General features: G+C 60.1%; 5 protein-coding genes across 5 annotated transcripts; all 5 read left to right on the forward strand.

Moving 5' to 3' along the window:
• Positions 1-152: 152 nt before the first annotated feature.
• LBRM_08_0190 (conserved hypothetical protein) lies at positions 153-1,037 on the forward strand (the record flags this gene model as incomplete). Its single annotated transcript, XM_001562030.1, has 1 exon — positions 153-1,037. The coding sequence occupies one exon, from the start codon at positions 153-155 to the stop codon at positions 1,035-1,037; it is 885 nt and encodes a 294-aa protein (XP_001562080.1).
• An 893-nt stretch (positions 1,038-1,930) lies between these two features.
• Positions 1,931-2,455, forward strand: LBRM_08_0200 (hypothetical protein, unknown function; the record flags this gene model as incomplete). The annotated part of the gene is made up of 1 exon (XM_001562031.1): positions 1,931-2,455. One exon carries the CDS (start codon positions 1,931-1,933, stop codon positions 2,453-2,455), a length of 525 nt encoding a protein of 174 aa, XP_001562081.1.
• Positions 2,456-4,037: 1,582 nt separating this feature from the next.
• On the forward strand, positions 4,038-6,011 carry ISCL (inositol phosphosphingolipid phospholipase C-Like; the record flags this gene model as incomplete). Its single annotated transcript, XM_001562032.1, has 1 exon — positions 4,038-6,011. One exon carries the CDS (start codon positions 4,038-4,040, stop codon positions 6,009-6,011), a length of 1,974 nt encoding a protein of 657 aa, XP_001562082.1.
• Positions 6,012-8,624: 2,613 nt separating this feature from the next.
• Positions 8,625-10,208, forward strand: LBRM_08_0220 (hypothetical protein, unknown function; the record flags this gene model as incomplete). Its single annotated transcript, XM_001562033.2, has 1 exon — positions 8,625-10,208. The coding sequence occupies one exon, from the start codon at positions 8,625-8,627 to the stop codon at positions 10,206-10,208; it is 1,584 nt and encodes a 527-aa protein (XP_001562083.2).
• Positions 10,209-10,760: 552 nt separating this feature from the next.
• Positions 10,761-12,555, forward strand: LBRM_08_0230 (ubiquitin-activating enzyme-like protein; the record flags this gene model as incomplete). The annotated part of the gene is made up of 1 exon (XM_001562034.2): positions 10,761-12,555. A coding segment is annotated over one exon (1,795 nt), but the record flags the coding sequence as incomplete, so codon positions are not given.

Consider the following 12,555-nt stretch of genomic DNA (forward strand, 5'->3'; position numbering starts at 1 on the left):
TGGTGCTGGACGTTTTGCTCGTTGTGGGTGTCTATTGCAGCTGCTCAGCCCCCCCCCCCATCCCACCCCTTGCGACTCCCCCTGCATGGGGGCATCCCTCCGCCTCTCTTTTTGACTATTGCCTCGCTCCACACGCGGCGGAATCAGCCACTATGTCGAGGAACGCAACAACCGTACCGGGGTTCTTCCCGTACTTTGGCTACATGCTAAAGGATGTCGGCAGTCGCCTCTCCATGATCTCACACTACATGCAGACGAAGCGCCACCCCTACCCGATGATGCGACACCAGAACGTCCGCGCCTACCGCGGCATGCTGCCCTGGACGCAGGACGCCACCTTCATTGCGCCGAGCGCTTATGTCGTCGGCAACGTGGTGCTTGGCCACCACACAGTGATCTTCTACCACTCGGTGCTGCGCAACTACCACACCAAAACCCCCACTATCCTTGGCGATCACACGGTCGTGATGGACCGTGTGACGCTGATGGGCCAGATCATGGTGGGGCACAGCACGTACATCGGTGCCGGCGCCACGCTAGACTGCTGTGAAGTGCACGACAACGTGTACATCGGGCCTGGCGCCTCCATCGCGCTCGGCGCCGTCATCGAGAACAACGCCATTGTTGCTGCGGGCTCGGCGGTGCCGAAAGATGCACGGGTGTATGCGGGGGAGCTGTGGGCAGGCAATCCTGCGCAGAAGATCGCGGATGTCAGCCCGGCACAGTCAAGCGAGGTACAGCACATGGTACATGACCAAATCCAGGTGGGCAAGGCGCACAACAAGGCCATCTGTGACCACGTCGAGCACACGAAGGAACTCGACGTGAAATGGCTGAACGAGGCCGTTTCGATGATGGAGGCGCAGCAGCAGCAGATGTCCATCAAGCTACCGATGGAGATCCCACTAGAGGCGCGGCGGTTTCTGCAGCCGCGAGTGCACATGCGCCGCCCTGAGATGCACATGCGGATGTCCTACCCGGTCAACCGCACCGCGCCGTGGATGCCAAAGTCTGGCGACCAGACCGCGAACGTGTAAGCGACAGCAGAGCCAGAAAACTGCTGGCTGTGTACATCTCTATGTCAGTGATATCGTGGTCTCTGTGCGGAGGAGCCTCCTCAACCACTCCTGTGCACCGGTCTCTGTGGCTGTGCAAGGAGAGGTAATTGTGTGCGTGCTCAGCACGTTGACTACTTTGCTTCGTGTGCTCTCTCTTTTCTCTCCTCTCTCATCGGCCTTTAGTTCTTCGTAGTCGGGCTCACTCTGCAGGAAGGCGCTCTAGTTGGCGTCAGAGGGCCAGTAGGGAGTGGCTGGTTTGACTTCCCCCTCTGCGCGTGCTGATGAAACGTCGGGCTGCGATGGCGGCGGATCACAGCACTGCACTGCACAACTGAGGAAAACACAGCAGCACAACACAGCATCAGTCGCGCCGTAGCTTTGCGCACCTCCTCTTATCAGTGGAGTGTGAGGCAGGAAAAGGAAGGGAACGAGTGGAAGTAAGGCGATGATGGTGATTACGGTGCTGTTGCGCGTGCGACGCAACTGGGGAGGACACGCATGCTCTCCGCCTCGCCTTCTCCCCGGTCTTTCCCATGAAGAGGATCAACAGTGCTGCATTCATGGTCCGTTGCCGAGATGCGTCTTTTGTTAGACTCTATGTTGGCGCAGGAGAGCTTTCTTGCTCTCCCTCCCCTGTCTCCTACGTGCTGGTGCGCCTCTGCTTCGATTGTGCCATGTGCCCCTCTGTTGCACCAGGCTGAGGCTCGTCTCCCGACGTTCCTTGCCCCGCCTTACTGCTCCCTCGGCGTTCTCATGCGCAATTCGCGGCTGCCATCCTTTTCTCCACTGGCGTTCTCTCTCTCGCTTTCCCTCGATTTCCCTCCTTGCTGGAGTCACTATGCCCACCCACACATACCCTCGGCGTGTGGCTGATGCCTCTCTCCTCTCCCCCAGACGTCAACCCCACCCCCTCACTCCCACTCGAGGGCACTGGGCGTGGCCGCTTACATTTGTACTCGGCCGCTTCCCCGGCGCGTCTCTTTGTTGCCAGCTCGACCCCCCTCCCCCCGGTTGGTCGCATGGCGGCTCTTCGTCTTTCCGCTCCCATCATCCCCGCCACCTGCACAAGCGCTCGATGTTGCGTCGAAACTGAAGAAGGACGCAGTCGTCCGCGTCGACTGTGGTGTGTCGGCCTTGTACGCTTTACGAATAAGAGGGGCGACATGTACACCATACACCGGCGACAACGCCCTGCGCGTGCTCATCTACCAATGCGCCGCCTCCTGTGTCCTGCACACGTGCTGCGCTGCTCATGCACCGCTGCGCCTCGCGCGGTTGGCAGTGGAGCCGGAGGAGGTGTGCTTGACGCCCATCGAGGAGGAGCTTCACTTCTTGGAAAGAAACAACGCTGTAGTGGCCGCTGCCGTCGGACAACGGAAGAAGCAGCAGCGGTGTAATGTGTGGCGAAGTTTTTGGGTAATGTGTGCTGACGGAGTGTCACGAGAAGCCTGCGCCTGTTCTTCTTTTTCGGAGGGCCACTCTCCTCCCTTTTTCCGCGCGCATGCGGCTCCACTGCCATCCCCCCCCCCCGCGACACACACACACGCACGCACTATTCTCTCGCCCTCCCCTTCCCAATCCCCTCCCACGTACATGTGGTGCACCGTCATTGGCTTTAATCTCTCGTGCTCCCGTGATGGCCCAGGAGATGATACACCGCTAAACACGTTACTAGGCAGGCATACATGTAGTGTTTGGGGCGGGGGAAGGGGGGGGAGGGAGAGAGGTGGGCAGGAGATGCACAGATGTGTCCTGCAGTATGCTGCTCTCCTCACGGTGTCTTCACTTAACAAACTGGGGCATGAAGGGACATGCGCCCTCCTCCCCCCCCCCCCCACGCGCAGCTGCAGGCACGAACACACAAACACTCACTGCTCGTCTCTCTGTGCCTTTACCGCGGCCTCTCAGCATTCCCGCTGTGTGCGCTTTTTGGCGTCCCACGCCCGATTTCGTCCCTGTGCGTGTGTGCGTGTGTGCTCACGGGTGTGTTCATTCTTGTCTTTTGCTTCCCTCTCGCTCCTCCTCTTGGTCTCGGTCTCTCGTACCTTCATGCGTGTGCAGGCGTGTAGAGCGACCAAAGCTAACTGCGTTCATCTTCACAGCAGCAGAACACGCCGTCATCCCACTCACCGACACGCCTTCGAGGAAGCGCAACACCACCGATTCTCTCTTTTCCGCTTCTCTCTCTCTCTCTCTGTGTGTGTATAGCTCTTTTAACGCAGCCGCACGCCTCAGTGGGTGCGTGTGCACTCGCCCCGCGTCCTCACATACCTTCCCCTCTCCCTACCTCTCCCACGGGTTGCTCGTGGGGTTCAACTGCAGGACCACTTTGGATGACCGGTGCGCTGGAAGTCGCAGGTGCTTCTTCGAGGCACACACCCACGCTCCTCCACCACCCCTCTGCATTCCACCCACGCCCTTGCCGGCCGCAGCCTCGCTTTCCCTGGCATTTGCCTCCCCTCCGCGCCCTGATGCCCTTCTCAAGGGCAGCACACGTCGCCTTACCGCTCTCTTCCCGCTTTCTTTCGCCTCTTGGATTTGCTTTGCCCGGTACCCCACACTCACACGTGCACGCAGCGTCCCCTCACCGTCATTCTCTGTCCGATCTGTCAAGTTTTACTCGACGACTTCTTCTCTCTCTTCCACTCTCTGAGCTGCGCATATACACCCTCACAGCTCTCCACACTTACCCACGCCCAGGCACACGCACGGACGTGCGCGTTCAGTTCTCCTCGTCGACCATTGCCTCTACTGGCCCCTCCCCTCGTCGCGTGCAGCAGTCCCTGTGTGCTGTCCTCTTCGCTGTGCCCTCCACTCCGCTTCCCCTTCTCAGCACTTTCTTCACGTATTTCTCTCAGAGCGTGCCTGCCTGCTTGCCTCTCGCGCGTTCTTTCATTGCCACAGCACCGGACATCGCCGCTTCTCGATCGCCTCACCCTCACCTCCATACCTCTACCGTCGCATCACGCTTTCTACAGCATGTCACAAGCGTCCGCCCTTGCTGCGGGCGAGCTGCCCATCCGTGTGCTCAGCTTTAACCTCTGGGGCATTTTCAATTCCAAGGGGCGCGAGGAACGCATGAAGGTCTTCGCCACGAAGATCGAGCACTACGATGTCATCCTGCTTCAGGAGCAGTTCTCCGCCGAGGACTTCGCCCTCATCATGCAACACGCCTCATCTGAGGTACAGCGGACATACAAATTTCGTCGTTTTCCCAGCTCCTTCTATGGCTCTGGCTGTGCTGTCATCTCACGCTACCCCATCATCCAGGCCTTCTTCCACGTCTTCCCCCTCCAGGGCTACCCGGAGATGGTCTTCCATGGCGACTTCTTTGCAAACAAGGGTGTGGCCATGGTGCGGGTCATGGTGCCAGTGACGATGGAAGGCGGCAAGGCCATCAGCGAGCAGGTGGTGACTCTCTACACCACCCACCTCATTGCCGTGTACCAGAAGGTGAGCCAGCTGCCCTCCCGGAAGCAGGAGGGCAACCTCCCCTTCCGCATCTCTCAGGCAGTCTCGTTGGCGAACTTCATCGCAAGCACTTCGCGTCCTACCGACCACATCATCGTGGGCGGTGACTTCAACTGCTCTCAGCGCTCACTCGAGGTGCAGATGATGCTAATACTGCTCAAGCGGCATGGGTACAACATGCGCTCCGTCTTGCCCTCGCCGCGGGCGCTGGTGGATGCTGCAACACCGGAGCAGGCGCGGGAGCGGGAGCACGAAGAGCAGCTCTTCACCTACTCGCACCGCAATGCCTTCAACTCGATGGATACGTCGTACTTTAAGCTGCTCAACCTGGAGTCCGACCTCCCGGCACAGATCGATCACGTTTTCTTCTCGACTCCGGCATTTGCGCTGCGCAACTTCGCCGACTGCCCCGACGTCGCCGCCGATTACCCGTGCGCCCTGCGAAGCGCGCCGAGCGGGCTCGTTGTCTTCACCAAAGATGAGGTTCGTATTCCGTCAAAGTCGGGATGGTGCGGGTCCCTGTGGCGCCTGCTGCTCACCGGCAAGCGTGTGTCACGCATCGCCAACGGAGCTGGGCAACCAACTCAGGCGTGCGGCAAGACGGTGTGGACTGCAGAAGGACAGAGCGCTGGCGACGCAGCCCTCTACTACCCCCTGTCAGACCACTTCGGTGTGGCAGCGCTGCTGGGCTTGCGTGTGGCGAATGCGGGCTCAACGGCGTCGATGGGCGACTCCAGCGCTGAGATGCACTGCGCGACTGCGCCGGCGCTCACCCCTGACGAGGTGCGGGTTCTCCAGACGGTGGTGGACTTCTTGGAGGACTACGTGTGCAAGCTCCGCTCACAGGCCAGGACGACGCGCTACATGGCGGTGTCATCACTGCTGTTGGTGGCAGCGAACATGTGGGTCCTTAGGCGACTGAGCGCGAAGGAGGAGGCTCGCACGGCCGCGGTGCTGGAGCAGATTTACGACATGGCAGTCACAACCACCCGCCATACGGCAAAGATGGCGCAGCCGGGCACGGACTTCGAGTCCATAAAGCGTGGATTTAACGTGGCAAAGGACTGGGTGGCTCACCAACTGCACCTGACGCTTCACACGGTGAGTAAAGCTACTGGCGCAGCGCCGGAATCCGGCAGCTGCGCTAGTGACACTCCAGAGGGGTTCAAGGACCTTGCCGCTACTGCGGCCAACGTGTCGGCACCGTTACCGAGAACAATCCCCACGCCCACCACCACTACCAACACCAAGCGTGCCACAACCCCACCTAAGGACAATACTACTGCTGTTGCCCGTCCAGACTTCCGCGCCATCGCGGAAGCGCTGGCGGTGTGTCCAATATGGGCCTCCACATGGATCTCTTCCGCTTTCAGCATCACCGTCACCCTCGTAGGCAGCGCGTCCTTCGCGATCGGTGTGATTCATCGTGCCGGGAACGCCAAGGTCCTCGAGGAGCAAGTGCGTCAGCTGCAGTTATTATAACGCAGGCACTCTGTTCGTGGGCTTTGTTCGCTTGTCCTCCGCCTCGCTCGCTCGCAGTCCCGTGCGTACCCCACGCAGGTACAGCAGGCAGATTTGCTACTGTCGCTTTGCGTTTTCAAAGGGGGGAGGAGAACAGCACACGTCTTCCCCACCTACGCGTGTTTACCTGTAGGGGTTCTGTCTCCTCTCTCTCGACATGTTGATCGTTGTTGCTGGGGTAGCAATAAGGGTGGGGTTGGTTGGTGAGGTTGCCTTGTGTTGCCCATGTCCTGTGGTGCTCGGCGCCTCTACGCCTGTATGTATGCTTGCGGGTGTAAGCAAGGCGGCGGAGGACGTCTTTTCATCCTCTTCTGCCTTGGCGCTTTGGTGTCTTCGCTCGCTGGTGTTTTTAGGTGCTGTGCTTTCCTCTCTCTCTCTCTGGGCGTTCCTGCGTGGCTATGTGCCGCTGCGCTACCGGCAAGAGGAGGTGTCGGTGGCTCTTGCTTCGGCAATGACCTCGCCTGCTGTCTTACCCATCAGCTCCTCCCACCGCACCTTTCCTTTCTGCGTTCATTATTTCGCTTCCCTTCCCCGGTGCCACGCGCGACACTCCACCGTCGACGTGTGCCTATGAGTGGAGCGGGGAGAGTTCACCGCAGCCAGTGAGCGGAGGGAAGGGGGGGATGAGAGGGTAGTGGTGCTGAAGGTCAGGAGTGCGTCAAGATCCTCACTTGCGGTGGAAGACACGCCTTTCAGCTGTACGTCTATTAATGCTTCTACTTTGTTCTTCTTCGTCTTGTCCGGAAACTCTCCTTGACAGGGGGAGCGGAGGGGGCGCACACCCCCAGTGCGCGGTACATCAGGGTCCAGTGCCCTGCTCTCTGTGTGAGGAGAAGCTCAGGTAGCTCGACCCCCCCCGCTCCCCGTGCCTGCTACAGCCCAAACCGCCTCTGGTGGTGACAAGGCCAGGCGCCGACGACGTAGTGACGCCAGGGCGATGTAGCGCTACTGATGTCGGCTGTCGGGTCGTGGAGGGCGTTGCGCTGGTGCAGCCATCGGCAGCGCGGACGTTTGGGCCACCCGTATGATGGGCAGCGTGTCAGCGTGGCTCGAACGCATCTCACCCGACCCTCACTCCCGACTGGTGTGGGGGGGGGCGTGCATCACCCCGAGGGAGGCGCCAGGCGGCACCCAGCATAGTGGGAGCGGGTGGTGTTTGCGGCGCGGGCCGTGCTCCGATGACGGAGTCTGCGCATTGCTGGCGCGCGTGTGTCTACGGTTGCGTGGCACCAGTCGGTAGGCCTGGTGGCAGGCCGGAAGGATGCGGCCGAGTTGGGGAGTCGGGGCTCGTGTGTTGTCTGCGAGGGAATAGGCGCGCTGAAGGAAATCAGGAAAACGGTTTATCCGGACAACCTCGTTGCTTGCGATTCACTTCTCTACACATTTTTTTCACTATTAGCTGTTTGCTTGTGTGCTTCACAATTCAGCCTCTCTGCGGCTTCTGCATGCACGTCAGTACCCTGCTCGTCTCGGTCCCCCTTCTCTCCCTCCCCGCTGCCTGCCTGCCTCTCTGCGTGCGTCAGCATCATCGCTCACTCTGCTGGCGCCGTGTGCTCCGGCTGCCGGCAGCAGAAGTGTCTCATGTGATGTCACTGGGTGAAGTATCGCGTTCTGCGGAGAAAACTCGGTGGTGTAGCTGCTGAAATGCTGCAGTAGACCAAAGAGAGGCGGAGGTCAGCAAGCATGACCCTCGAGACACCACGAAAGACAGAGGGGCGCGGGGAGCACCAGTGATAAGTACAGGAGAGAGCGCGCGCGCGCGACATCATGACGAGGTGGGGGCGCGACAGTTGCAGGCGACATCGCGCATGTATCTCGAAACGAAGGGAACGACTCTACGGGCCCTCGCGGACAACCACCCGCACTTCGGAGAGTCACAGAACCCTCTCTGAGGGTCCGGGGGGGGGACATGGAAGAAGGAGAGGGAGAGGGAGAGAGGGAGACTCACGCTGAGTGGAGGTGGCCGGGTGGGAGTGACTCTCTCCTGCTCTCCTGTCCGTTGCTGCTGGTCAGGCACGTACATAGAGCGCAGAGGGACCGACACACCCGTGCTTTTATGAGCGAGTAAGTCATCGTTGCGAGTGACCGTCCTGCCCTTCTCTTCTCCACATCTTGCACCTTCCCGCTGTGCCGGAGTGAATCATCCAACGCCTTCGCCCCTATTCCCTCGTAAGACCCCCCCCCCACACCTTCATTCCCTCGGGCAATTGCGCAGAGGGAATACAGCGCCATCGACCCCCCCCCCTCCACACACACACACACACACACCTTCCGCCTTCCGCAACCATCCGTGCCTCTCTCAAGGAAACACGCGCACACCTGCCCAGCCACTCCCCGTACGCTCCGGTGCTAGGCACTCATAAACTGAAGCATCGAGGCAACTGTAAGTTACACCACTCCGTGTACGACACGACTGGCAACGCTCTCTCGTTCGCTTCCCTGTGCTGCACGTCTGCACGTCTGCGCGTCTCCATTTTACCCCGCTCCCTCCTGTTGAGGCGCACTCTTCTCACCTTGTCCATCTCTGTAGATGTTATTCGACCTTCTGAAGCCGACCTCTCCCCCAACTCACCGATGCCTCCTCCACACCGACAGCTGCACCGGTGCGCAGCACCTGCGCTCTTGGGCGGCAACGGACAGCCGTCGCGGCAGATGGCAACACGTACCATCTACTACCTGCCGAAGATTCATCATCCAAGCACCTCTGAAGCGAGCGATAACTACAATGCGACTTGCATCGCGTCAGAGGAGCCATCGCACGCTACAGCCGTACACATTGTCGCTCGAGAGGAACACGATTCCACTGACAGTGATGAAGGCGCAGCGGAGCACGTAATTTTGTGTGGCGCGCCGCCGACTGCGCCACACCTCGCAAACACGGCTATGCAAGATCGAGAAGGTGGTGGGGTGGCGCACATGTCAAAGCGGTACCTGCGTCCATACGAGGAGGAGGACTATGTCGCTGTACTAGCGAAGGCCACCGAAGCAGCAGCTGCTGACGAGGCAGCAACAGCTGCGCTTCTACAAGGGGAGCTGGATGGAGCTGCCGCGTTTACTCGGAAGCACGAGCGAAAAAACGCAGCGAAGGTTGACACCGATGTCTGGCAGGGGCGCGGCGATACAGAAGAGACGAGTCCACGCCTAGACGTGGGTGATAGAAGATCTGGATCTGGTCGCACAGCGATGGAAGAAAATCGAAGAGATTATAATGCCTCAGAGTACGCTGGTTATACTAGTCGTCGTCATTGTCTCCCAGCACAGAAGAAGCGCAGGTGGGAGTCGGCACCCACGCCTGCGTCTTGCGCTGCTGCTGCTGCTGCGTTTGGTTTTCAAGGAAGGGGCATTGCCGTAGTCGCAGAAAAGAAGGGCGTTGCTGTGGCAGTGCAGAGCCGTCCTCAGGACTCCAGTACTATGGAGAGCACGTGCCCCTCACCCTTGACTCTGTTACTGTCCTCCCCCGCCTCCACGAGGCGCAGCGAGGCAAGTGCGCCGATGTCGTCAGCGTGGGCGACACGGTGCCGTGGCGGGGGTGACAGTGATTACGAGGGCGATGCCTCGTTTTGGGGTTCCACCACCTCCACTTCCACCGCTGCGGTCTATAACGACACTCCCGAAGAGGATGGACGCGGTGGTCCTCTGCAAGGGGCCCTCGCCGAGTTTGAGTCGCACACTGCTGTTTCCATCAGCGGTCCGCAGCTGGCGATACCAACGCACCTTTCGATTCAACAGAGCCAAGATGGCGGTGACAGTGGTGAGGTACTACGAGACCGTTCGCTCACCACGGTACCATTGTCAAGTCGCAGGCAACTGACCGCAGCACTCGCGCACCGGCGCAGCAACAAGATCACCAGCCTCACGAACTTTTACCTAGAGCCCCGCCACCGTCGACACGCGCAGTACATGGCGTTCCGTGATCTGCCGCAAGCGACATGGACAATAGCGTCACCGAGCTCGTGCACATCATCCAGCGCGTTTCTCCAGCTGTTCCTCGCACGTCCTTCTTTGCGTGCTGTGGCTTGCGAGGTGAAGTGCAGTACAGCCTCGCGCATGGCCAACGATGAAGGGGGTGTGACATCGCGGATCTGGTCGATCATCACAAAGTACTGTGCTGCCCATCAGCCGCAACAGCAGCAGGCGCATCCGCGTTCGTCTCTTTAATAGGTCGATATCGCGTTGCGAAGCAGAGGAAAGCGAACACGCAACACTGTCTGTACTCGAGGACACTCTGCCTGCCACGCTGTCTCTCTTCCTCTTTTTCTCTCTCATCACCTTCCTACTGCTGCTGCGCTTGTTTCCTGCTGCTGCTGCTGCTGCCCTGCGTAAAGAGTCCACTCCCAGTGTAGCAGCTTGAAAGCGCAACAGAGATATCACAGACAGAGGCGAAATCAGCTAAGCATGAGCGCGTGGTGCTTGCCGACTCGTGTCGCCTGTGCGCACCAAGTCAGACACCGCTCCTGTGAGGAGTCCGGAAGCAGAAACACTTACGCGGCGACGTGCATGCGTGATGGTAACACTCCATCTTGTCTCCTCCGTCCTCCCTCTCCCTCCCCCCTTTTCTCCTCCCCTGCTGTGGCCTCTGCGCGTTTTTCTTTTCGCTCGCCGCTGTATGTCTCCACCAACACGTGCCATTAAACGTCAGTCGCGCCCCGTCTTTCTATTGTTCGCTGTGGTGCTCCGAGAGCGCAAACACCAGCTGCTATCGCTTCAAAAATGATAGGTGACGGCAGCAGCGGCGTTGCCGTCGACGTACAAATTGGGCACGTTGTCATCCCTTGCGCAAGTGCAGCCACCGCAGCTCCTTCCGCTGTGGCGCTCCCGTTGGCCGAGCCGGCGCACAAGAGAGCGCGTGTTGACACTGTGACGACGCTGAGTAACCCCTCGACGCAGACGAACGTTGTGATTGCTGCCGCGTGGTCGGAGGAGCACATCGCCGAGGCTCTTCGACGGTACGCTGTCGCGTCGCTCACGGTAACTTCAGGTGAGGTGGCAGAGGGCGGCAGCCCTTTACCCTCCTCAACGGCTACCGCGGCCGCGGCTGTTCTCAAGACTGTAAATGAATCTGCCAGCAGCTGGGTGGCTGCGTGGCCCGCGGTGCGTCTCTCCCCGACACGTGCAAACGTGGCTGACGGCGATAGTGAGGCAACGAAGTCCACCTCGGCCGGCTGGTCGGCAGTCAGCTTCTCCTTCGTACCTGGCGTTCTTGTGCCATCACCCTTGGCTACCACTAAGGAAGGTCACGCCAGCGTCAGCGAGGTAACCGTGCCGGACGCTGCGCCAGCTGTGGACGCAACGACGCTTCGTGTCTTGGCGGCGATCTCTCTTCCTCGTGCACTCTGTGTTCCCTACAGAGGCACTGCGATGGAAGCCGTGGCTGATAGCTGCTCCGGGTGCGTGTCTGCCGTACTGACCGAGCGCATCCAAATCCGAGCTTCCACAGCGACACCTGCATCGAGGTTGGCGTCGTTTCCATGCATGGATAGCGTGTTGCCGGCGGAGCTGCTGGCGAGACCTATCTTTCTCGTCGGGGCTGGCGGCATCGGCTGTGAAGTGCTCAAGGTTCTCGTGCTAAGAGGCTTCACGCAGATCCACCTCATCGACCTCGACACAATTGACGCCACCAACCTGAATCGGCAGTTTCTCTTTCAGGTGTCTGATGTGGGCCAATCAAAGGCAATCACGGCACGCCGCGTCGTACTTGACTGGTTCGCAGCCACCAACGTCCCGTCACCGGACCACACTGGCGCTCTCCGTGGCCGTCGCACACCGCCATGCATTGTGGCGTACCACGACAGCGTCAAAGCGGATCGCTACGACGATGCCTTCTACCGGCAGTTCGCCGTGGTGCTAGGCGCGTTGGACAACGTGTCGGCACGGCAGCATGTGAACCGCATGTGCATGCGCAACAACGTTCCCCTCATCGAGAGCGGGACGATGGGATACAACGGGCAGGTCCAACCGATGCTCAAGGATGTGTACGAGTGCTACGACTGCCGACCAAAGCCGCCAGACACCAAAACGTTTGCCGTGTGCACCATTCACGCACGCCCCACAACGATGGTGCACTGCGTGCACTACGCAAAGGAGCTGTACGAGACTCTTTTTGGCAGCAGCCCGTCGGACACAGATGGCAAGGAGGCGGGTGCCCTCGCTTCTACTAGGACCACTGCTGCGACCGACACCGCCTCTGCCAAGTCTTCGCAAGAGGTGAAGGAGCAGCAGAGGGCAGCAGCGCCGAGTGACGGGGGCGAGCTGTCGTATCTACGCACCATGGTGTCTGACTGGCGCTGTCGAGTTGCCACTGTGCCGAGCGGGTTAACAGGCGCCTCTATGCTAGGGCACAGTGATGGCGGTGACGTTGATAGCGGCAGCGCTTCGTCGGCGGCTGCCCTCGCTGTGAAGTTGCTGCGCCTCCTCTTTGTGGCCAACATTGAGGCGCTTCTCTCTCTGAAGTCGTTCTGGCCAGGGAAGTCGCCGGAGCCGCTGAGCTCCGGCCACCTGCACTGCG

Source organism: Leishmania braziliensis, chromosome 8, assembly GCF_000002845.2.
Source record: "Leishmania braziliensis MHOM/BR/75/M2904 complete genome, chromosome 8".
In the NCBI taxonomy this organism is placed as follows: Eukaryota; Euglenozoa; class Kinetoplastea; order Trypanosomatida; family Trypanosomatidae; genus Leishmania; species Leishmania braziliensis.